Source organism: Bos indicus, chromosome 9 (genome assembly GCF_029378745.1).
Source record: "Bos indicus isolate NIAB-ARS_2022 breed Sahiwal x Tharparkar chromosome 9, NIAB-ARS_B.indTharparkar_mat_pri_1.0, whole genome shotgun sequence".
Taxonomy (NCBI): Eukaryota; Metazoa; Chordata; class Mammalia; order Artiodactyla; family Bovidae; genus Bos; species Bos indicus.
Window position 1 is genome coordinate 101,615,629 of NC_091768.1, and position 25,228 is coordinate 101,640,856.

The 25,228-nt window shown below is 51.8% G+C and overlaps 1 protein-coding gene across 3 annotated transcripts; it reads right to left on the reverse strand.

The window, feature by feature from the left end:
• Window positions 1-12,209: 12,209 nt before the first annotated feature.
• On the reverse strand, window positions 12,210-22,689 carry TBXT (T-box transcription factor T). Of its 3 annotated transcripts, none has more exons than XM_019967008.2 (8): window positions 22,352-22,689; window positions 21,448-21,712; window positions 20,337-20,471; window positions 19,175-19,236; window positions 18,997-19,058; window positions 16,781-16,954; window positions 15,631-15,760; window positions 12,210-13,438 (listed from the first exon to the last, which is right to left on the reverse strand). In XM_019967008.2, exons 1-8 carry the CDS (start codon window positions 22,555-22,557, stop codon window positions 13,165-13,167), a joined length of 1,308 nt encoding a protein of 435 aa, XP_019822567.2. In that variant the 5' UTR covers window positions 22,558-22,689; the 3' UTR covers window positions 12,210-13,164. The 3 variants fall into 3 exon arrangements, with proteins under 3 accessions (XP_019822567.2, XP_070651749.1, XP_019822568.2); XM_070795648.1 differs by having other exon boundaries at window positions 16,781-16,957; XM_019967009.2 differs by lacking the exon at window positions 16,781-16,954.
• Between the last annotated feature and the right edge of the window lie 2,539 nt (window positions 22,690-25,228).

The window sequence follows — 25,228 nt, forward strand, 5'->3', positions numbered from 1 at the left end:
AGACTGTTGGTTACAACTGAGACCATCATGGGGCTTCCCTGGTGGCTCAGACAGTAAAGAGTGCCTGCAGTGCAGGAGACCTGGGTTCTGTCCCTGGGTCGGGAAGATTCCGAAGAGGAGGACATGGCCACCCACTCCAGTATTCTTGCCTGGAGAATTCCATGCACAGAGGAGCCTGGTGGACTACAGTCCATGGGGTCTCAAAGAGTCAGACACGACTGAGGAACTAACACTAACTAAGGCCATTATGCTAATATATTTCTTTGCAAAATTTACACAGATAAAGTGGACACACTTCCTAAACCAAAAACTGAAGCACAGAATTAAGTAATGAACCAAAATCATTTATTTCTGATAGAAGTAAACTAAAAACTGCAACAAAAACCTCCTATTTCATGAGTGCCTGCGATGTTTCTAACACAAGATTTTTAAGATGCAATTAATTTGTGCTTTTAAATACTCTCAAGATGACATTCTTTGACAATGACAAAACCAGGTTATTTCTAATTCTAAAATAATTTAAGTGTGCTCTTTCTTTAATTTCCCTTCAATATATTGACTAGCAATTATTTATAAAAACATCTCAGAAACATCCTTAGTTCACAAATCATTGCTCTTTGGAGATGTTTTGAGGGTACGCAATTTCCTTAAAATATTTTCCCTAAAATGAAAGTTAAGTGTTAAAACGAGTTTCTTGATTGCCAATTGTTTTTATAAGAGACACTTTATAAAAGTCAAACATCAGTCATAGCTCAACCACAGCTAATTATCTGTGTCCAAAAACGAGGCTTTAGAAGCTCTGAAATACTTTCTTCAAAAACACGAACTGCTGAGTCGGAACACGCTGCCTGCTGTGTTCCAGTCCACCGCCCATCAGTCACTGGGACCAGAGGAATTTTCCTCAACGCTGTCTGAACTATGTGTTTTTCCTGATGAGAAAATTCTCCTACATAGGTGAGGAATGGCGTTCGTTTCCACACTGGGCTGCTAAGAACAGAGTTCACACAAAAAGCCTGGGTGGAGATGCTGCCTGCAGTTGAGAGCAAGACCGCACGGTCGGGGCCCCTGTGTACGCAGGCCTCAGGGAAGCCCAGGTTCCCGCCAGAGAGGTCAGAGCGCTGGGTCTGCTCTTGCCTCTGTCTGATGAATCAACAAAAATGATTTCAATAAAATCCTGACCTTTGACGAGAAAGTGGCATGTCCAAATATCACCACAGAAATGGTGCATCCACATTCTGAGTTGCTTAGCCGCTAAGAAGTGTCCAACTCTGCGACCCCATGGACTGCGGGAAGTTGCTTAAAAGAACGTGACTTAGTCAGAAACACCCTGGAAGCCCTTTCTGGGCTGGAGGAAACTATCTGAAGAGCAAGGTCATGAGAAATCTGTTCTACACCTCACGTAATTTTTTGAACCATCTTTTGTCTGTCTTCTAACATGTTACTGAGCAACATTACTAAGTAGAAAATGAGGCAGAATTCTCACTTCCAGAAAACTAGAGTTAAGTCCAAAGCCATGAAAAAGGATGAGAATGAAGCTGTCACACACGGTAGCATCTGAGCAGGTGCAGGGACAGCATCAGACCGGTAGCGGTGCTGTTCAGGAAGGACCCTGAAAACGCCCCCTTGGCCACCACCATCACTCACGTCGTACTGGAAGCTCCATTTCCTAGAGAAACCTGAGCTTGCTGCACGTTTGCTCCCTACTCAGCCCTCCTTACCTTGCCTGCCACTACTACAGAGCTTACAGAAGCAATCTGTAGAGCTTTTCTCAGCCTCCTAAGCAGCAGCAGCCTCGGGACAGTTCTGGGAATGAAACTCAGATAAGCGGGTAACGGATGTTTTTCCTTCTCTCTCTCTTCCTGCTTGAAACATGGCTGGGGGCCTGGAAATGTAGCAGCCCCTCAGAAGGGTGTAAACAGAAGGGTCAAGTTCAAGGCAGCGGAGATCGTGGAGCAGAGAAAAGAATCTGGGTTCCTGTGAGCAACATGAAGCCTCACTGTAAATCCCGGATTTCCTCTCCGGCTTCTCATTATGTGATGTCAAGAAGGTCCCAGCTTTACCCGGGACTATTAGAGGTTTGTGGGTTTTGCAAAACTCATGCCACTCTTAAATATAAATAAATTCTAATCAGAGCTTCAGATCCCTTATATAGTAAATTAAGTAGAAATATCCCTTGAGCCATGTGGACTTGGAGTGTTGATGGGCTGCATGGAAGGATCTAGAGTGACGGGCATATCGACATTCTCCCTGCCTGCAGACTGCTTGCCTCGATTTCAGAGCAACAGAGCTACAGGGCTCGGGACTGAGACGCTAAACCGTACCTGACTGCAAGCACACATCGGAGAAGGCAACGGCACCCACTCCAGTACTCCTGCACGGAACCTGACTGCAAGCACGTGTCAGAGAAGGCGACGGCACCCACTCCAGTACTCCTGCTCGGAACATCCCATGGATGGAGGAGCCTGGTGGGCTGCAGTCCGTGGGGTTGCTAAGAGTCAGACACGACTGAGCGACTTCACTTTTCACTTTCATGCATTGGAGAAGGAAATGGCAACCCACTCCAGTGTTCTTACCTGGGAAATCCATGGACAGATTTAGTCCAGGCTATAGCCAATGGGGTCCCAAAGAGGTGGACACGACTGAACAACCGAGCACAGCACAATGCATTTTCAGGGACGGTTTCTCTCCCTCCCAGTGTCTGTCCCTCAGGCAGAAGACAGAAGTTAAGAGTTTTTCAAATTGGAAAAAAAAATTTTTTTTACTAAAAATTCTATCAATCACCAAAGGACAAACATTTTTTGGAGCTCTTCTTGCAGCGTGAAATACAAAAGTGAGAGGGGCGTGCTCCCCCCAACACGCCAGCCGCATTTCACTTTCGTCACTGCCAACGTCCCAGGGCAACCAGGGAGCCTCCAGGCAGGGGCAGCTCCAATCAAAGTCTTCCGTTTTCAACCAGAGGTGGCAACTTGGAGATGTTCAGTCCTTGGGTCAGAAGATCTCCTGGAGTAGGAAATGTTAACGCATTCCAGTGTTCTTGCCTGGAAAATCCCACGGACAGAGGAGCCTGGAGGGCTACAGTACCTGGGGCCACAGAGTCACACACAACTGTGCATGGACAGAAAGCATGGCCTTACCCTCTGCTTTAGGAAGCTGGCAAGGAAAAAAAAATCTCATTTTATGTAAAGATGAGCAATGAAAAAACTAAACAGCTCAATATCTAAACATTTAAATCAGGGGGGGCAATCAGACGAGAGAAAATGGAAAGCATTTTGTAGATGAGTAACACATCAGAGGGGCTTTTGACTCTGGTTTAAATTTTAAAAAGTTGTCTGAGACCATTGATTTTAACTTAACAAGAAAAGGAAGATAAGCTACAAAATGATAGCACTTGCTTAGTATTCTGAAGACACAAAGACACATAAGAAAGTGATGAGCTGTCCGTAGGAGGGAAGACACCCAAGAATGCACTCATCCATAGCAGAATGGTAAGGCCAGGGCGCATCTACCACGGATGAGGCTAAGAAGAAACAGTCAAAGTTTTTACATCTGCACGTGAGCTGGATAGAATCCTGGGAGCCCAAGTCTCAGATCCTTTCTGCACTGAACCACCAACCATTCTCCACGGGCCTCCACTGAGCGCTTCCCTGGGTGCTGAGAGCAAAAGCTGATCAGAGAACAAGAGCTCACAGGGAGCTCAGTCAGGTGCGTGGGGTCTCACCCAGGTACAAGGAATCCCTTTCTGAAGTCCAGAGGTGCACAGAGAGCTGTGAGCATGCCGTCTTAGGTGTTCTGAGCCTTTAGAGATGGCAGGGCAACAGCACAGATGTGAAACCGCTGAGACAGGTTCTGGAACCACACTCATGTTCAAATCCCATCCATCAAAATACGTAAGCCAGTAGTGAACTGAATCACACAGGAACAGCAGCAAACCTCAGACTGCCCTGAACTCTAGATCAGACTGACATCCTCACCTCAGCCCAAGAGAACAAGAGCTTGCCTCTGTCTGCAGGTAAATATCATCTACTTCCAGTTCAGTTCAGTTCAGTTCAGTCGCTCAGTCGTGTCTGAATCTTTGAAACCCCATGGACTGCAGCATGCCAGGCCTCCCTGTCCATCACCAACTTCCGGAGTCCACCCAACTCATGTCCATTGAGTCAGTAATGCCATCCAACCATCTTATCCTCTGTCGTCCCCTTCTCCTCCTGCCCCAAATCTGTCCCAGCATCAGGGTCTTTTCCAATGAGTCAGTTCTTCACATCAGGTGGCCAAAGTATTGGAGTTTCAGCTTCAACATCAGTCCTTCCAATGAACACCCAAGACTGATCTCCTTTAGGATGGACTGGTTGGATCTCCTTGCAGCCCAAGGGACTCTCAAGAGTCTTCTCCAACACCGCAGTTCAAAAGCATCAGTTCTTCGGTGCTCAGCTTTCTTTACAGTCCAACTCTCACATCCATACATGACCACTGGAAAAACCATAGGCTTGACTAGATGGACCTTTGTTGGCAAAGTAATGTCTCTACTTTTTAATATGCTGTCTAAGCTGCTAAGTCGCTTCAGTCGTGTCCAACTCTGTGTGACCCCATAGACAGAAGCCCACTAGGCTCCCCCGCCCCTGGGATTTTCCAGGCAAGAGTACTGGAAAATAGTACTGGGGTGCCATTGCCTTCTCCGAATATGCTATCTACATTGGTCATAACTTTTCTTCCAAGGATCAAGTATCTTTTAATTTCATGGCTACAGTCACCATCTGCAGTGATTTTGGAGCCCAAAAAAATAAAGCCTGACACTGTTTGCCCATCTATTTGCCATGAAGTGATGGGACTGGATGCCATGATCTTGGTTTTCTGAATGTTGAGCTTTAAGCCAACTTTTTAGTCTCCTCTTTCACTTTCATCAAGAGGCTTTTTAGTTCTTCTTCACTTTCTGCCATAAGGGTGGTGTCATCTGCATATCTGAGGTTATTGATCTTTCTCCCAGCAATCTTGATTCCAGCTTGTGCTTCATCCAGCCCAACATTTCTCATGATGTACTCTGCATATAAGTTAAATACTCAGATTAACAATATACAGCCTCGATGGACTCCTTTCCCTTGGAACCAGTCTGTAGTTCCATGTCCAGTTCTAACTGTTGCTTCCTGACCTGCATACAGGTTTCTCAAGAGGCAGGTCAGGTGGCCTGGTATTCCCATCTCTTGAAGAATTTTCCACAGTTTGTAGTGATTCACACAGTCAAAGGCTTTGGCATAGTCAATAAAGCAGAAATGGATGTTTTTCTGGAACTCTCTTGCTTTTTCGATGATCCAACGGATGCTGGCAGTTTGATCTCTGGTTCCTCTGCCTTTTGTAAAACCAGCTTGAACATCTGGAAGTTCACGGTTCACGTATTGTTGAAGCCTGGCTTGGAGAATTTTGAGCATTAGTTTACTAGTGTGTGAGATGAGTGCAATTGTGCGGTAGTTTGAGCATTCTTTGGCATTGCCTTTCTTTGGTATTGGAATGAAAACTGACATTTTCCAGTCCTGTGGCCACTACTGAATTTTCCAAATTTGCTGGCATATTGAGTGCAGCACTTTCACAGCATCATCTTTTAGGATTTCAAATAGCTCAACTGGAATTCCATCACCTCCACTAGCTTTGTTCATAGTGATGCTTTCTAAGGCCCACTTGACTTCACATTCCAGAATGTCTGGCTCTAGGTGACTGATCACACCATCGTGATTATCTGGGTCATGAATGTTGGGGATTTTCTCCCCGGGACTTGGAAGTGATGAAACTGAAAGAAGGACACTCGGACAGTCTCTTGCAAGGACTGACAAGTTTATTTCTGCAGTCAAGCCTTTTTATAGAAGTAGGAATAAAGAGCTTAGAGTATACAGCCAGCAGAGCATGTATGGGGTTAACACCTAATCATTAAAAATATTTCAAGGATAGCGTGCTCTAAGTGACCCGTGTGCTTATCCCATAACCCGTTTTCTCAAGCAACATTAATATTATTATTAATTAATTTTTATTAAATTAATATTTATTATTAATTAAACATTAATATTTATTATTAAATCTTGGCGCCGGGCATAACCAAAGGCAGGAGATGTTTTTCTGCCCGAGCACACCAAGCCGGGGTATTTCTGGCCCTTCACCATTTTCCCAAGGACTTCCTCCAACCGGCTATTTTGTACTGGGCTTCCCAACAATGAAGATCTTTTTTTGTACAGTTCTTCTGTGTATTCTTGTCAGTTCTTCTTAATATCTTCTGCTTCTGTTAGGTCTACACCATTTCTGTCCTTTATCAAGCCCATCTTTGCATGAAATGTTCCCTTGGTATCTCTAGTTTTCTTGAAGAGATCTCTATTCTATTGTTTTCCTCTATTTCTTTGCACTGATCACTGATCATCTATTTTAGTCTCTACTATTCTTTTCTACAAAAATATCCAGCAGAAAATCAAAAATCACAAGACATATGAAACAGTAGGAAAAGAAATCATGTTAAAAAAAAAAAAAGGAATCATCAGTAAGCACAGTTTTAAATAGTTTTAAAGAGTCAGAGACTTTAAAATGGCTATGTTAAAAATGTGAAAGTGTACTGTAGGAAAAGACTGCTTGTGTACACATGGAACTCTGCTCAATGTTATATGCACCTGGATGGGAGGAGAGTTTGGGGGGGAATGGATATATGTATATATGGCTTAGTCCCTTCACTGTTCACATTTACCTGAAATTATCACAACACTATTTGTTAATCTGCTACAACCTGCTGCTGCTGCTGCTGCTGCTAAGTGGCTTCAGTCGTGTCCGACTCTGTGCGACCCCATAGACGGCAGCCCACCAGGCTTCCCCGTCCCTGGGATCCTCCAGGCAAGAACACTGGAGTGGGTTGCCATTTCCTTCTCCAATGCATGAAAGTGAAAAGTGAAAGGGAAGTCGCTCAGTCGTGTCTGACTCCTAGCGACCCCATGGACTGCAGCCTACCAGGCTCCTCTGTCCATGGGATTTTCCAGGCAAGGGTACTGGAGTGGGGTGCCATCGCCTTCTCCAAATCAGCTACAACTTAATACAAAATAAAAAGTTTTTTAAAAAGAAAAAGATAGCTGTGTAAAGAGACAACTAAATTCAGCAGATAGAACACTAGAAATTTGGACCAATTTCTCGAATGCTAAATGTTAGAAATAAAACTTGTTAGTAATAAATAAATCCTTAGATAGGCTTCCCAGGTGGCCCGGTGGTAAAGAGCCCACCCGCCAATGCAGGAGACATGGGTTCTATCGCTGGGTTGGGAAGATTCGCTGAAGGAGGAAATGGCAATCCACTTCAGTATTCTTGCCTGGAGAATCCCATGGACAGAGGAGCCTGATGGGCTACAGTTCATGGGGTCGCAAAGAGTCAGGCATGACTGAGCAATTGCGCATGTACACACATTGATAGGCTTAATAGTAGACTGGATGTTGCAAAGGAAAGACACAGTGAATTGAAGACAGATCAATGAAAGAGTCCAAACTGAATAAAAAGGAAAAAAAAAAGTAGAGGAAAAATCAACCAGGAGCCCACAAAAGTTGTGGGACAAGATCAAAAAGTCAAACATCAAACACGCAAACGATTGGAGTCCTAGAGGAAGAGGAGAGATATAACGCCACAGAGAAAACCTGTCGACACACGATAGCTGAGAACACTCCCACGATGGTGGAAACACTAACTCGCAGATACGAAATTCCCAGCCAACTCCAAGCGGGATTACTGCAAAAAATACATGAATAAATAAATTTAGGAACGTCACAGTAAAGCTGCTGAGAACGAAAGATAAAACGACAGACCTTAGAAGCAGCAGGAAGTAACGTGCGGTGATGAACACACAGCGCGGTGCGCGATGGTGCTGTGAGCGGCGTCTGACTCTCACCAGAGACCACGGCGGCCAGACGACTAGGGAACGGCCGAAAAACACCCACAGGATATAAACAGGCCAGCAAACGAGAACGCTATTCCTGGTAAAGATAGTATTCCAAGTTGAAAGGGAAATAAAGATGGTCACTGACAAAACCTGAAACAGTTCATCTCCAGCAAACCTATCCTATGAGAAAGACTGATAGAAATTTCCCAGATGGAACTCCATATCTACAGGAGATGATGCAGATTACCAGAAACGGTGAATATCACATCATACACTGATCATTTTAACCAAAAATAATAACAATTTGGGGGCATAAACCTATAATAGACTTCCCAGGTGGCTCAGTGGTAAAGAATCCAGCTACCAATGCAGGAGACATGGCTTTGATCCCTGGGTTGGGAAGATTCCCTGGGGAAGGAAATGGCAACCCACTCCAGTATTCCTGCCTGGGAAATCCCACGGACAGGAAAATCTAGTGGGCTACAGTCCATACGGTCACAACGAGTCGGACATGACTTAATGACTCAACAACAGCAGCAACATATATTTAAAGTGATCAAGAAGAGTAAAGTTGGAGAGCTTTCATTTCTTAAATTCCAGCATTATTATAAAGCAAGACTGAAATAAAGATAGGAAGACAGATCAGTGGAACAGAATAGTCAGGGATAGACCCACACTTGTACGGCCAGTAGTTTCAAACCAGTGTAGAAAGCACCCCTTCCTCAAGCCCCCTCCTCGCCCCAGCATCCAGCCAGCCGCGGGTCCCTGTGAGGCGGGGTTAAGCCGTGTCTCTGGTGGATACGGTCGTACTGTTATCAGATGCCTCGATATTCTAACAGTGACAGAACATTCAACAGAGCTCCTCCTGGAACCAGCGCGGGCGCTCCATGCCTCCCTCAGCCTCCCACGCGACTGCCAGGGAAGCCGCCTGCCTTGTTCTGTCGGCCGAGCACACAGGTAACAAGCAGGGGCTCTGCACGCAGATCCCCTGGCTGCGTCTCCCAACCCTCCGCCCACCGTCTATGTGACCTGGGACGAGGCGTTCCACGCCTCTGCTCTCCACCTGCTTTTCTATGAAATGAGGAGAGGTTTTGTAGGAGGTCAGAGACACACACAATGTACTTAGAACAGCGGTGGTGGTGGTTTCATTGATAAGTCGTGTCCGACTCTTGGAGGAGGAAATGGCAACCCAATGCAGTATTCTTGCCTGGAGAATCCCATGGGCAGAGGAGTCTGCTGGGCTGCAATCCATGGGGTCGCAAAGAGTTGGACACGATTGAATGACTTCTCCAGAGGATCTTCCTGACCCAGGAATCAAACCCGGGTGCCCTGCATTGCAGGCAGATTCTTTTACCAAGTGCACTATGAGGGAAGCCTCTGAGAACAGTGGCGGGCACATACTAAGCACCCCAAAGTGTACAGTTATCGTCTCCAGAGAATTTAAAACCGGGAGTCAGGAGGCTTCCCTGGTGGTCCAGCAGTTACGACCTTCCTTCCACTGCAGCAGGCACGGGCTTTCGATCCCTGTCTCGAGCTAAGTTCCGGCATGCTACAAGGCCAGCCAGAATAAAAAGTAATAACAGTAAACTCTTTTAGAGTTTATAAAACTGCAAGTCAGATGGGCGAGCTCCCCCCAGGCCGGCTGGAAGTAGGTGACGTGCGCTTGGGTGCGGGAAGCCAGCACCTCTACCATGCGGATTCTCAACGGGGTCTGTTGGGGAGGAGAACCTGGGGGCCTTTATGAGGCCTGAGGGTGAACAATTGTCTTTCCGTTTGATGTCCGGAGGTTTTTACACCTGAGTCAATGAAGAGCTGGGGGAGTCAGCAGTAAACCTTTCTTTCAAGCGGAGAAAGGGCAGCAGTGACGGGGGGCTGGGAAGGCGGACGCCACTGCAAGGAAGCACGGGAGTGAGGGCCAGGGAGGGCCAGGGAGCAGGGGTCCACGCCAGCTCTCCCGGGGCAGGAGGCTGTGCCGTGAACATGGCCACGGACACGCCTCTGCAGTCCCTGTGCCGCGGGCTCCCCCGAGTCCCTGCCCTGCACCCACTCACCCCGGGACACCCCGTCTTCCCACGTGGAAGGGTCCCACTGCAGGTTTCGTTTTGCTTTACAGATATTTACGGTTTTCTCAGGGAGGAAATGACAACCCACTCCAGTACTCTTGCCTGGAAAATCCCATGGACGGAGGAGTCTGGTGGGCGACGGTCCATGGGGTTGCTGAGAGTCGGACACGACTGAGCGACTCCACTTTACTATTCACATTAATATCTTTGTGATCGCACTGCTTTCTCCCTCTTGGTTTTACAGCCAAATTTTAAGAAGAGGAATGTTTGCTAACAGAGGTCCTCTGTCCATCAGAGGTGGACAGCAATTACAGGTTCCAGTGCAGGGCAGGAGGGAAGTGGGGTGACCTGTCCTCTGCCTGTCTGTGACCGTCTTCAGCTGTCTCAGCCCAGCCGGGCTCAGAAGCAGCTCCCCTCCTGTGAAGAGCCAGGCCCTCTTCACAGGCTCTTACATCTCCTTTCCTGGGGGCCTCTTTCCTCCTGTGTGACGCAGTCCCTTCTCTTGGTATACTGTTGACCAAATTTCCTGATGTCTTCTAGGTTAGGCGTCTTCTTCCTGATAGAGTCCACAGCATTTTTTCAATTGGCCAGTGGGACAGACGGTGCTCCCGAAAAGTGTGTGTTCTGGGTAAAACAGATGCATTTTTACTTTATTTCTATGTTCTTTCGCTTTGGGGATCTTAGTTCCTGGACCAGGGATTGAACCCACGTCCCCTCTAGTGAAAGCACTTAACCACTGGACTGGGCAGGGAGATCCACAGATTCGTTTTGACAGCACCCAGGTCTTTTCTTTCTGCATCTGGACAGATAAGGAACTTCAACTTCTAGAAGCATAGCTAACTTTCCTGAGGTTCCCACAGCAAGGGATGAGGATGAACAGTCCTATCCAGGTTTTTTGTACCAAAATTGCTGGCTCCTCGCTCTTTTTGGCTGCCACTGCCCCGCTACATAGCCAAAAGGATGCTGTTGGATTTATTAAAATATTAACTCCTTGAATTTGCTCTCTGGGTCACCTTCAGAAACTCCAACATGTCAAAGCCCAGAGTGGAGGCCCCATCTCCCCGCAGCCCCCAGCGGGGGCAGGGCTCCGCTCCTGGCGGTGCTCCCCAGCGACCCAGAGCATGAGTCTCACTGGACACATGCTCCTCTCACCGGCAGCTTGGTCATCACTCACTAACGCTCCTGAAGGCCTGGGAAGGGGCAGGTGCTGGGGACGGCCCCAGCCTGGGGACGGCAGTCAGGTGATGTGTTCTGGGAAACCCCATCACAACCCGTCCTGCCACCTCCTTCCCCGCCTCACTCTTCTGCAGACCTCACATCTGGGGCCAGTTTACTTCCCAGTCCTACTTGGGCAGTGGCTTATTTTAAAATATTCTTCCAATACTTCTATATCTTCAGTGGTTTAGTCACTAAGTCATGTCCGACTCTTGTGGTGCCATCGACTATAGCCTGCCAGGCTCCTCTGTCCATGAGATTTTCCAGGCAGGAATACATGAGTAGGTTGCTATTTCCTTCTCCAGGGGATCTTCCCGACCCAAGAATTAACCCCGGGTCTCCTCCACTGCAGGCAAATTCTTTACCAGCTGAGCTACCAGGGAAGGCCCTTTATATCTTTATATAATATCAAGTCTTCTCATCTCGGGTATTTCTACAGGAGTTGCATTAAAACCTAGTAGGAATAAAACCAGCTTCCCTGGTGGCTCAGCTGGTAAAGAATCTGCCTGCAATGCAGGAGACCTGGGTTCAAACCCCGGGTGGGAAAGATCCCCTGAAGAAGGGGATGGCAACCCACTCCAGTATTCGTGCCTGGAGAATCCCATGAACAGAGAAGCCTGGCGGGCTACTGTCCATGGGGTCACAGAGACTCAGACACAACCGAGCAACTAACACACACACACAGGAATAAAACCAAGAAAAACTTTCAAGTGGCAAATAGTTTACAAGAAGCATGGCCCGATGGAAAGCAGGCACAGACACACCAAAGGTGCAGGCCTTTACACTTCAGTTCTAGGTTCACACTCATAGATACAGGAGGTTCAGAGCATCGAGCTTGAACAGCTACGATTAAAGTAAGGGTTCTGCCACTAGGTGGAGAAATTGCCCCAATCTAGCACAGGTGTGGTTCTGACTCACTCCTGGGAAACCTTACTAGCAGGGAAGATGTTAACAGATGCCTTATTGTTCAAATGACTGTGGTGGCTACACCTGGCACCTACAAACTCTAACCCTTTGCCAGTTCACTCTATGTATCTTTGCTTGAATGGAGTAAACATTCCGTTTAATCTTCATGGCATCATTATGGTCTACATCCCGTCACTATCCACATTCACCCCTCAGTGTTGGCTCTCTTGAAAATCATTTAACAGCATTTGCATTTTTGTGGCAACGTAGTCCATCTATTGAGTAAATAAATATATGAACATTTCACTTCTAGTCCTGCCACTGATTGGATAAAATGTTAAAGTCCATCACAGACTGAAAAGCTCCTCCAGGATAGTCATATGCACAAGTAAAGTCTCATTCCGAAAGAAGGGTTTTAAATAATAACTAGACCAACCGAATTTTGCACATTGCCTTTATTTTGCAGAAAATACTTTCTGCTGATTGTCTTTGGCTAGTTTGTCAAAAGAAAAACATAAACATTTGTAGGTTTAACAGTACAAGAGATCAGCTACCTATGCTCAAAAGCAAACATTCTAGCAGGCAGAGCTGGACACTGTTGTTTCAACGACCATCTGCTGTCCCCCAAGAGTGGCTCAATTCTGTCTCAGCTGGGCTGCGGCTAGTACCCCAGCTACAGGGGTCCCAAAGGGACCTGGAAGCTACTGGAAAGCAACAGGGAGGAGAACTGGAAGCGTGCTTTTTATCTCCTCAGAGTATGACTGGAGAAGTTACAAAGCCTGATGCGCCAGAGGCATCTCCGGGCTGTATGTAAGAGAAACACAGCTTCTGGATGCTGGCCGGTCACTGTTACTGAGGGTCCTGGCGAGGGAGGCCCCCGCCTTGCTTCCACACCTGCAGCACAGAAAGGACCCAGGACGCATCGCCACCACGGAGGAGGAGCACAGCGCTGGCGGTGGGACCCCTGATACATAACAGAACATGAACCTTCTTCCTCTTTTCTTGGAAGGGCGGTTAGCAGGCCTGACCCCCTTCCCGCGCCCCACGAGACTGCCGCTCAAACACTGCAGTCCCGGCCTCCTTTCAGGCACAGGCTCCGGCTCACATGGACGGGGGCGACACGGCCGTCCACGAGGCCAGGAGGCGGGCCTGGGCCGAGGCGTCGTACTGGCTGTCGGCAACGTCTGTGGCCGTGGCGGCCCCCTCGTACAGTGGGGACCCCGACGAGGAGGATGCCGAGACCGGGTGGGCGAGGGGGGCAGAGTGGGCGGAGGAGCCTCGAAAGAACTGGGCTCCCAGCCCGCTGGGCACGCCCGCCGCCTGGGCGCCCGGGGCAACGGCGGCGCTGCTCACGGACCACAGGCTGGGGTACTGGCTGAAACGGAAAAGTGGGGAGACAGACGGGTCAGAGACCTGGGCAGGCGCTCCAGGAGGGGACAAGAGACCCCCGCCAACCCCACCCCAGACGGCCGGGGCATAAACGGCTCATTTCCTCTGTGTGATTAAATCACACTCGGACACGGATAGAGGTCACGTCTCATCTGCCCACAAGAAGCAAAATCATTAGGAGCCGCCTAAAAACGCCTCGACATGCACTGTTAGCTTCCGCTCCAAAGACCCCAGCTTTGTGCTCAAGCTGAGAACCCAAGTTCTCAGACGCACCGAGTCCGATGTTTCAGAGGATGTGCGTACGCATCCGTGTTGACTAGTAATTCCTGGGCCTCCCTGGTGGTCCTGGTTAAGAATCCACGTGCCAGGGCAGGGGACACGGGTTTAATCTCTGGTCTGGGAAGATCCCACATGCCCCAGAGCGATCAGCCCACGAGCCACAACTACTGAGCCTGTGCTCTGGAGAGCCCGTGAGCCGCAGCTCCTGAAGCCCACACACCCTGGAGTCCGTGCTCGGCCACAAAAGCAGGCATCACAACGAGAAGCCCCGACTCGCCACAACTAGACCACGTCCGCGTAGCGGTGAAGGCCTGCCACAGCCAAAGAGTTAGGAAATAAACAAATCTTTAAAAAAAAAAAAAAGGCTAGTCATTCCTAGGAGGGAGACACATGTGGATGGTGGAGGGCGTCCTCTGGTGACGCCCTGTGGGCACCACGTGTCAGCACATGTCAGCGTGGCCCCTGGAGAAGGAAGAGCCCCAGGACTCAGACCTGGAAGTAAACCCCCGTTAACCCACTTTGTCAGGTGAGCCTTGCTCCGAGCCCACCTTCAAGGCTCTGCTTCCCCGTCCCTGAAGGAAGGAACTGGAAACGGACATTAGCCCTCCCCTGTGTGAGAACACAGGCCCGACCAACACTACACCAGGCTGACGTTTTGCTTCTGAAAATGTCCCTCTCTTCTAGCAGAATCAATCCTTCCGTAAATGAACGAGGAGGGCTTAGGCTGTGGCGGGCTATGCAGCTGACCAGGCCACGTCCTACACTTGAGCTGCCCTTGGACTTGCAAGCAGGCGTGATGAAGGGAGGCAGGGGACTCTCCCCATTTTACAGATGAAAGGCAGCAAGGCTCCGAGATGCACTCGAGTCCTCAGGGGGACCCCGTTGTAACCTGCAGGTCATCCGACTCACCGCAGTCTTCTAGGTGACCTCGGAGCCCTGGAAAGGCTTCCTGGTTATGTATTGCTTGCTCTATTTTTAAGAGTAGACATTGGATTCCTACTTTAAAGGAACTGCTTCCTAAACATAAAGAGTTAAGATCTTAGGCAAATTCTGATATTCTGTACAGTCCATGGGGTTCCAAAGAGTCGGACGCAACTGAGCAACCGAGCTAGCATCCACACAGAAACTGCACTGCTTTTGAGGTCCAGGTGCCTTGTCCGTAGACTCACTCTGCTGTGAGCCAACCTGTTCAATCATTTAATACCGGTGACTCATTTCCTCCTTAGAAAACGTGGAAAGGGCTCTCACTTTTTCATTTTAGTTTTTATTATAAAAATCCTATGAAGAAATATAATACGTTGACCGACCAGCTTGATTTTTTGAAGCCAACCTCCCTCTATACAATTTTCAATTTAATAATAAAATAGTCATCATTCTTTTCAAGTTACCTGTATGTGAAGAAACACCCTGATTCTATATGCACAGAAATCCAACAAATGTATTTCCTTAATTTGATAGTGCCTGTCAAAAGAGATTCTGGAAACTTGTCTTCAAGATTCACCTACTGACCCCACAATCCTGTACACCTACAAGCCTGTGAAGATGGGCTGAGGCTGGGGTTGTTTGGTGCCCTTTTCCTGAAGAAGCGATGCTCAGGAGGCTTGTCCATCGCATGGACCAGTAAACAGCAGAGCCAGGAGAGGGTCCCTGCTCCCTACCATGAGATTCCAGCTCCATCCACCCTGAAAGCACCACTGAACTCCCAGAGGACAGGTGAAGCAGGAACTCACAGCAGTCATGTAACCCGGAGCCCCGGACATAGCTGGCTAGTAGTCAAGTTACCAATAACAACCTGTCACCCATAAGTGAAGAGCAGGATACAGGCTAATGGATGGGATGGGATGACATCACAGGCACTCACGTTCCCACACTCTGCCTCACTCCCCAGACATGCGTTACCTGGAGCCTGCAGGAGGACCAGCGTTCGGACCCATGGGCAGCATGCTGGTGTGGGCAGACATTCCAAGGCTGGACCAGTTGTCATGGGGCTGGAGCATGGACAGACACGCAGATGAACTGTCGGAATAGGCTACAGATGTAAGAAAGTGTCATTACTGATGGGGGCTTCCAAGAGGGAAAAAACACACTGAAACGCTACCAACAGCTGGAGCTACATCACCACCTGCTTAATCAGTCATCAGAGGCCAATACTCATTGTCAGTGTACATATTGGAATATATTCCAGCACCCAGGCTTTTTCTTTATCATTAGATCAATAGCTATCCTGTACAAAATGGACTCCTACAGTCACATGATTAAGAATTAATTATACTGAAAAATCAATGTAATTTTTACCTGTCTTTTCTGCAAAGGATTATTGCTTAAGAATTAAAAGGGCTTTGAAAACCATTTACTCAAGGCAAAATTTAAAATATGATCTAGGCTCTAGCTGGACTCCTATTTCCTTCCCAAATAAGCTTCTTCCATTTCAAATCAGCTTTAATTGCTTAATTGTTTTATGGCGTTCATTTGCTTTTTTCCTCCTTTCAGAGCCAGACAAAATGAAGTCTGGGGCATCCGTGGTATTAGAGGGAATTAGGTCCAGGGGTCTTCGTGGTCTGGCCCGGTGTTCATACCACTCAAGCCTGCACCTAGGGGCAGGGATAAGCCTGTATCCCCTAGGCGCATGTTAGACCACCAAGTGCTGGACCACCGGAGCTTCTGACTCTGTGGGTCGGGGGGGTTTTCAGATGATGCTGGAGCCACTGACCCTGGCCTCATACTTGGAGAAACACTCTTGCGTGTCGTCAAGCTAGTAATCCTCGTGCCTGGCTGGCCCGGCATCATCACCTTACAAGGTTCTCAAAATATGCAAGCCTGGGCCCAGGGTCCCAAAGAAAAGAGGCTCAAGCGGTAGCAGTCACATTCAGCCCCGAAGCCCCTGGCCTGGAGGTCTCTGTGGTCGAGCCAGCAGCGACATGGACACAAAAGGTCCCTCTCGAGCCAGTCAAGAGCCTGCTCCCTGGACGCTCACCGACTGCCTCTTCCTTCCCGGAAGTCTTCCCAGCATCCCAACCCCGGCCGCCTTCCGCTTCCGCTCGGGACTTACTTGGAGAACTGTTGCGATGCGCGTACGGGGTGGGGTAGGGGGCTGGCCGGTGGCTCCTCAGGGCCGGGTACCTTTCGCAGCCGTGTGTGGAGGGGAGCGAGAGGGGGCCTCCGAACTGGGGGTGGGGGGTGGCGGGTGGACACAGGGTGCTGGTTCCGGGGATCAGCCAGCCCCCTGCTGTGAGAGAAGCACGCTGCGGACCCCGCTCGGCCTCCCTTCCGTCATCTAGGACCCCGCTCGGCCTCCCTTCCGTCATCTAGGACCCCGCTCGGCCTCCCTTCCGTCATCGAACAGGCAAGACGGGGCTTCCCTGCGGTCCAGGGCTCAGGACTCCAAGCTCTCACTGCGGAGGGCCCCGGTTCAGGCCCCGGTCGGGAAACTAAAAATCCCACGAGCCACGTGGCCGGAAACGAAGCTAAAGGACAGCGGGGCAGAGGCCAGGGAGCGACGGGTCTCCTCCTCAGGGTCCGTGGACACCGAGGGCCTGACCAGGCTTCAGGGGTCGTGGGCATCACCCGTGCGGCCAGAGAAGGGCCAAGGTGTCCAGACGCGCAGGGCACCCAAGAACCTGAGAGACTGACCCCAACCTCTGCCAGCCCTGCGGCTTCCTCAAAAAATCCCCCCTGCCAGGATCCTCCCAGAATATCCCCCGCGACGTGCTGACCCTCCAGGCAGGTCAGTTTTCAAGGCCAAACTACTGAGCGTGAATAAATGTTAAAACAGACAAAATTCAGACTCAGGACGCACAGGGAGAGCCCTGCCCCCAGCTTCTCCCCGCTTCCCTCCCCGCTGCAGACCACACCGTCACGCGGAGGAGTCTCGTCCTGCCTGGACGGGCACCCGTGTTCTCGCTTTTCTTCTGCGTTCGGCTCACCCTTTCCCACCTTACAGGTCAATCAGAGAATCATTCCAACACTGCCCTGCCCTCCTTTACAGCTCCCGTTTCTTCTCCATTCCCTTTATTTTCCTCTTTTTTAAAAAAAATTTCAGAAAAGCAACCACGAGGAGGACAACTACTCGGGCTCCAAGTCCCAAACTCTAACTGCAGACAGCATTCCAACGAGAGGAGGGTCCAGACCTGTCCACAAAGCTCCGGCCCACGGCTGGCCAGAGCAGTTGTTCATATTCTGCTCTGTGAGGTGGCAGCCGTGAGCCACTTAGGAGAGCTGTTTGTTAAAGTAGTCCATGAAGGATAAAGAAGGAGGGAGGGAGGGAGAAAGACTGAGAAAGAAAGGGAAAACAGTTCTTTGAGGAAGCCGGCGCTCTGGTTCCTCCCGAACTTAGAAGTGAGCAGCCAGCAGTAACTTTTCTCTCCCAACAGTTGCCAGTTTCTCATCTCTGAGTCCTTACCCCGCCTGGATGGGTAGAGAAAGCCTTTTCCCCTGATAGACTCTGCTACAGACCTGCATCACTCCACTGATTACCTCACTAACTCCTGAAGGAGGCCAGACTGAAAGCAGACTTGCCCATCCTGCGAGCTGCTGTCTCCAGCATGACCCAGTGGGCCATTCCCAGCCCCGAAGCAAGCTGGAGGAGAGCTACACATGATCAGAAGCACCGTCCCAAAGACGGTCCTTCCGTTCTCAGCCATTAACAAAAAGACAGACCATCTCAGAGTGGATGAGAGCCAAGTTCTTCTCCTGCCCAACACAGCAGAGTCTGAACACCGATCAGGGTCTCAGCAGTCCATCCTAGCCGTGGCTGGAGCCGCCTCGTGTGTGCTCAGCCCTCGGTCATGTCCATGGACTCTGATTCCATGGACTTGTAGCCCTCCAGGCTTCTCTGTCCATGGGATTCCCCAAGCAAGAATACTGGAGTGGGTTGCCATTTCCTCCTCCAGGGGATCTTCCCGACCCAGGGATCGAAGCTGGGTCTCCTTTGTCTCCTGCACTGGCAGGCGGATTCTTTACCATCATGCCACCTAGGAAGCCTCTGGAGGGGCCTCAAAGCAAAAGAACCCAGGCTCCTCTGTCAGGAATCCCGTGAGCTGGTCGGGGGGCGCCCTCCAAAAGGCCCGATGGAGCAGAGGCTGACGACCAGCAGTTCGATGACCAGTAGGAACAGCATCAACACGCAGGGCCACTGCCTTGCACAGCCAAGAGCGGTGTGCTCCCAGGGGCACCCAGAAGCTCTGTCTTCTATATCCCCAGCCCCCTGCCCCAGACAGGCTCGTCCCTGAGACAAGGTGCCCCTGGGCAGAGCGCAACAAACCGTACATTGGTTGTACCCAGACTGCTGGCCGTCTCCTGCTTCTTCCAGCATATCTTTGTGATCGCTTCTGTCAAGAAAGTGTATTGAATGGTCAAGGAGAACATTCAGGAAACAGTATCTGCAGCAGTAGCGCATCATTCTGCACACTTCTTCCCCCAAGGGGTATCGTTAGCATTCTCTCACCTTTCCTTTGCATCGAGGAAAGCTTTTGCAAATGGGTTGTATTTAATTTTAAGAGCTGTGATCTGAAAAACAAGAAATTGCATCTACTAGTATCTGCTCGTTAGTCAGAGGATTTAATTAGGCACCAAGAAATCAGGCACCACCAGTACCCCCTTTAAATATTCAAATATATTCAGACTTCTTTCCAGGTATATTTTCCTATTTGAATCTGAAGTAGACAAGTAATTATAATATTTCATAAAGAACAGCACATTTATGTAAAGCTTTTAAATGCTGATTTCCTAAGTGGAATTCACAATAATAAATTTAACCTACTGCTGACAAGGGCTTCCCTTGTGGCTCAGCTAGTAAAGAATCTGCCCACTATGTGGGAGACCTGGGTTCAATCCCTGGGTTGGGAAGATCCCCTGGAGAAGGGAAAGGCCACCCCCTCCAGTATTCGGGCCTGGACTGTGTAGTCCATGGGTCCCAAAGAGTCGGACACGACTGAGTGACTTTCATTTCACTTCTTCACTGCTGACAATATTCCGTGTGCATGTCTAACAAAATATTCTGTGTGCATGTCTAACAAAGTATCTAAAAAAATATCCCGTCTAACAAACATGGCTCAAAACATAACCCAGGTCCGCTTAGGGAGAGTGACTTCTAGTCTGGCTGGCGGGCAACACTCTCAGCCTGACCAGCTAATCACCTACTGTCTGTCCTTTGTCTGTGTCAGGCGTAGACACAGATCCACAGGCTCTAAACTGCATGCTGTGTCTACTTGACTCTTCACACAGCACAGACTTGGAGGGGTGCCCCCTGACCCTTTCAGGAAGGTTTTCAGAGTAAGGAGACACCCCACCCCCCTCTCTCTCAAGTCTTGTTCTCAAGAAATCTTACAGTCCTGAACCTGAATGTTTGATTCATCTTTTCATTTTGAGCATTTAGTGGATGCTTCTAGATTTAGACCCTTCTAGGGAAAAGTAAAGGAGCAAGTGCCTGAATGAGTACTTATTTTAAAACTTTCCTCCTTCTGTCCCACTTGGTATTTACCGTTATGGGAAATTATTTGAAAAGGCATTAAATATCGGTCTAAACCTTAGACTCTAAAGGACACTAATCTCTCTCACACACACACACACACACACACACACGAGCCCCCTGACTGCCCGTGCCTCACCTCCTCGTTTTGGTAAGCGGTCACCGCGATGAACTGGGTCTCCGGGAAGCAATGGCTGGTGATCATACGCTGTGGACCCCCAACTCTCACGATGTGGATTCGAGGCTCATACTTATGTAAGGAGTTCAACATGATCTGAGAGAGACACAAACACAGGAACTGAGATCCTCAAAGTCCCACCGTTAAAGACAACAAAACTTCCATTTGTCCTGATGTAAACGCAGAAACTGCAGCTCACAGGAAAATGTCTTCACTGCTGACGCTGGGGGCCTCCCTGGTGATTCGGGGCATAAAGAATCGCCTGCAATGCAGGAGATGCAGGAGACACAGGAGACGAGGGATACCTGGATTGGGAAGACCCTCTGGAGGAGGAAATGGCAACCTGCTCCTGTATCCTTGCCTGGAAAATCCCATGGACAGAGGAGCCTGGCAGGCTACAGTCCCTGGGGTCACAAAGAGTCGGACAAGACGGAGCGACTGAGCAAGTTGAAGGTGGTAGGTGGCCCGTCAGGCGCTGCTCCCACGACTAGGTCGGAAAGGGGATGAGAGGCGCTGCACAGGATCAGAGGCAACGCCTGCCCTTCCGGACATGCTCGACCTGGTGGAGCAAAGTTCTACGGCTTCCAGGGCAGCTGTAGACAGCTTGGAACGCCTGAGCACCAGCGCCGCTTTCGGGAACACTCCCCAAGGAAAGACTATCTGTAGAAAAGGACAGCTTTGCAAGTCTGTTCAGACTCCCAGCAGTCAGTCCAGGCACATTCAGCTCTGAAGTGAGCACTTACCCTCGACATGCATATTTTCTCTACCCCAGGGAAGCTGAAGGCTAGGCCGCAGAAGTGCCCTCTTAGCTTGAGAACTGCCTGCCTGTTCAAAGGTGAGGCTTCGCGCCCTCTCCCCGAGCTCGCTCTCCAGGCCCGGGTGTTACTGTCGTCAGCTTACTATAAACAACACTGAGGGCTTAATTGAGGAAGGCAGACCTCACCTCCAGGCCAGAGCGCCCTTCCACTTTCTGCCACGAGAAGGTGCAGAGTCGCAGGCCCCTCCTAGAGTCGACCCCCGCCCCCCACCCCTCACACCTACCTGGCCCCTGCCCCCCACCCCTCACACCTACCTGGCCCCCTCCATTGAGCTTGTTGGTGAGCTTGACTTTGCTGAAGGAGACGGGGGCCTTCATCCAGTGCGCCCCGAAGTTGGGCGAGTCGGGGTGGATGTAGACGCAGCTGGGCGCCTGCGGCTCCGGCTTGCCCCCCGGCACCCACTCCCCATTCACGTACTTCCAGCGGTGGTTGTCAGCCGCCACGAAGTCCAGCAGGAAGGAGTACATGGCGTTGGGGTCTAGGCCAGACACGTTCACCTTCAGCACCGGGAACATCCTCCTGAAAAGGAAGGAGGACCCCGGATGGGATCGTGAGGCCGAAGGCAGGGGCGTCTGTCATTTGGGGCACAAAGCTCCCCCTGGGAACTTAAAAGGGGCCACGCACGGTGCTCCTTGCCAGGACTCACCTAGATCCGCATGCGCCCACCCCACCATCCCTCATCCCTCGGCCTCTGGAGGCAGGTGGGACAGGACCTGGTAGAGGCTGCAGCACACGGGTCAGTCCGGGGGCAAGAGTAGGCGAGGCATAGGTCCCCCGAGTTCCGGGGGAGTCCCTCTCCCTAGGGTTGTGTTGGTTTCTCAGTCCTGTCCGACTCTTTGCGATCGCATGGACTGTAGCCCACCAGGCTCCCGTGTCCACGGGATTCTCCAGGCAAGGATACTGGAGCCTGTTGCCATTTCCTTCTCCAGGGGGTCTTCCCGACTCAGAAACCAGAACTGGGGTCTCCCGCATAGCAGACAGCTTCTTTACTATCTGAGCCCGCAGGGACGCCACCCCGTCCTCCCCAGGAAAGTGACAATTCTGCGAAGAAGGCCTAGAGGCAGAGGGAGAGGCCACACGAGTCTATTCCCAGCCCAAGCGGAAATGAGCGGAAAGATTAGGCGAGGGTGTTGCCGGGCAGGGATCCGGCGCGCCCACCTGCCGTTCTTGGTGACGATCATCTCGTTGGTGAGCTCCTTGAAGCGCAGCCACAACTCGCTCTCCTCCAGGCCCACGCGCAGCTCGCGCTCCGTGGGGTCGCCCTTCTCGCTGCCCGCCTGCAGCTCGCTCTCCACGGCGCTCAGCAGATGGTCCACCCGGTACTGCAGGCTCTTCCCCGGGCTGTCGGTGCCCGGGGAGGTCATCCTCCTGCCGGCCCGCGCCCCGACGCCCCCCCAAATCCCGACTGGCTACGCAAGCGCCACCTTCGCCGCCGCAGACGGCCGCTCTTCCAAGAAGACCCAAGAAGTGCCCAGACCCGCGACGGCACAGACCCAGCGCCGACCTCCGTGGAAGGCGACGATCTGGAGAGGAGGGGGCGGGGGAGAGGGGTGGGGGGGAGGTTATTCCACTTGAACTCCCGCAAGGAGGGACGAGAGTAGGTCTCCTAGGAAGGAAAATCGCCCCTCGGCATAAATAGAGCCTGCAGCCTGGCGCAGGGGGGCGCGGCGGATTGGGCCGCGAGCCCTTTGAAGCGCCGGGGCCGCCGCCCATTGGCCGCGCGCGGCCATATCAGACCCCGCCGGGCGGGCCGCGGAGGCGGGGGGTCATCAATGGGCTCCCGCGCCAGCTTTTTGTAAATCCGGAGCCGGACCCTGCGAGCCCCGGCCCAGCCCCTACACCTCCGCCCTCCCCCAAATGTTTGCACCTCCATCAAAGCGTCTGGGCGGGCCCCGAAGGCCGGGAGGAGGTGGGGGACGGGGTGGGCGCGGACTGGCCGGCCCGCGAGCTCGCCCCGGCGCGCACCTTGCCCAGGGGCTGCTCGGCGGCCCGCGAGGCTCCCCCACTCTCTCTCGCGCGCGCGGTCCCCTCCTCTCTCTCCCAGGGCGTCCCGGACCCCACAGGTATGCCATTCCCACAGCGGCTCTCACGCGCGCCCGAGCCCGCGACCACCGCGCGCAGCCCGGCCTAAGTGCGTGCCCAGGGCCTGGCCCGAGTCGGGCTTTTCCGAAGGCTCAGCTGCCACCGAGCCCGGTCCCGGCCTGACACGTTCCTCGGCGCTTCAGGTGACCCTACCAACACCCTCGACCACGGACCAGCCCACCGGGCTCCCCCTGTTCTCCGCAGCCCTCACGGGTCTGGAAAGAGACATCGCACGCTCCGAGTCTCTGCCCACAGTCCACTTCGCGCCCGGAGAGGGAAATAGACTGAAATCAATAAAACGCACCTCCCCCGCCCTCCGCCTTCTGGATATTTTCTCGCTTCCCTGCATAAAAGCAGGACTTTGATGGCGAGGTCTGTGCGTGCACTGGGTGTAACCCAGGAGTCTGTTCGACTTCTATGGGTTTTGGTCTTTGCTTTCGCGGAAGGTGGGAGCAGAAGAGGACGGGCCACGGTTTCCCCGCGAGCGGGCTTCGGGAGCGTCTCCTCGCGCGGCCGCGACGGAGCGCCTGGCGGGGTGGCAGGGCCCGGGTGGTTTATTACCTTCCGCGAGGACCGGGAGGAGAGCGCAGGAAAGGTGACAATGGGCAGGAAATAGTTCAATGGGGCCTCTTCAGACAATAACATTCCTCCTAAAGCGGGAGCCCAGTAAAGAAGGAAGCAGGCGCTCCTCGTGGGGACGCGGACTGCGCGCCTCAGACTCGCTAGCCCGCGGCTCGAGAGAGCCCAGAGTGGCCGCAGCCTCGGTCCCCCGGGTCTGCTCCGCATGCACCCCACCTCCAGGCTTTCTGGAGGGAGCCTCGCGTCGGTGGGGCGCCCCATTCAGAACAACCCCACGCCTTATCAAGGGGGCTCGGCGCCCCGCGCTAACCCTTCCCCGCCCGGCGCGGGGCAGCCTCGTTCCGCCGTGGAGAACCGTGGGGGCCACCGCGGGAAGGACGGCGGCCGACCCTGCGCGCTCGCCGTCCCAGCCCTCTCCAACTCTGGCCGGGAGTCGGGCAGCCCCGCGCGCCTCGACTCCGTCGCGTTTCTCAGTTTCTTTGTTGTCTAGGAACAAGGAAATGCCCAGGGGCTGGCCTGAGGGGGACAGTTTCCTTCTGGAAGGAGACACTGAAAATGACCTCATGTGCTCGCGGCACCCGGACCCTGCTGAGTCACCTTCACCCTGCTTCCTGGGCCACGGGCTTTGGGGGGCTTTGCGTGTCTTTTTGGACAAATTAAGAAGGTGATCTCTGCTGCCTGGGACTGCTCAAGCCTGAGTACTTAGAATAAGGGGGTGGGTGTGAGGTGGTGGACGGAAGAAGCGTGAATATCAGGCAGTCGCGAGGGCGGGGTTTCTCCAAAACCTTGGCTCGAGAGCGAAGCTTAGGTCGCTCCCTGACCCCCAAGGCGGGGAGCTCTCGGCGCTGCCGCTTGGGGGATGATTTTTCCCCCAAAGTCTGGAAGCGCTGGTGAGGACCCCCGGGTTTCCCGGGTCCCTCCCGCCAACTGTAGTTCCGATTTCAGTTCAGCTCTACAAACGCGGCGTGGCACCGCCGAATAAGAGGGGGAAAACCCGGCAGAAGGGAATATTAGCTCTCCAACCTGCGCGGGGACATTTCTGCCCTCCAGCAGGCACGGCCGGTTTTCGGGATCCCCCGCCCCGAGGTTGGGGCGCAGGGCTGCGCCTAGCTGCGGAGGTCCCCCCGACGGTCAGCGCCTAGGTTTTTCCCTTTCGTTTCTGGGCGGGGGTTTCTGGATCTTCGTTCCTTGGTTCTCAGGACCAGCTTCTCCGCTCTCGGGGTCCTTTCAACGAAGGCTGCGGTGCATGACAGTTTACAGCCAAAAACTTCCTCCGGGCCAGCTATAAAGAGTTCTGAGTTAATAACAAGGTGCTTCCTTGGGGGGAGGGGGGCCAAGGCTCCCCAGGCGCGTCTTTCCCAAGGTCTTTCTCTT

Excerpts from the sequence above, each read along its gene's own strand:
- TBXT (XM_070795648.1), bottom strand. The coding sequence starts at position 22,557 with ATGACCTCCCCGGGCACCGACAGCCCGGGGAAGAGCCTGCAGTACCGG. Across the intron at positions 19,237-20,336 it reads CCGCTTACCAAAACGAGGAG|ATCACAGCTCTTAAAATTAA; the intron begins GTGAGGCACGGG and ends CTTGTTTTTCAG. Across the intron at positions 15,761-16,780 it reads GCATCGCAACAGTTCTCCAA|CCTATTCCGACAGTTCATCT; the intron begins GTAAGTCCCGAG and ends TTACATCTGTAG.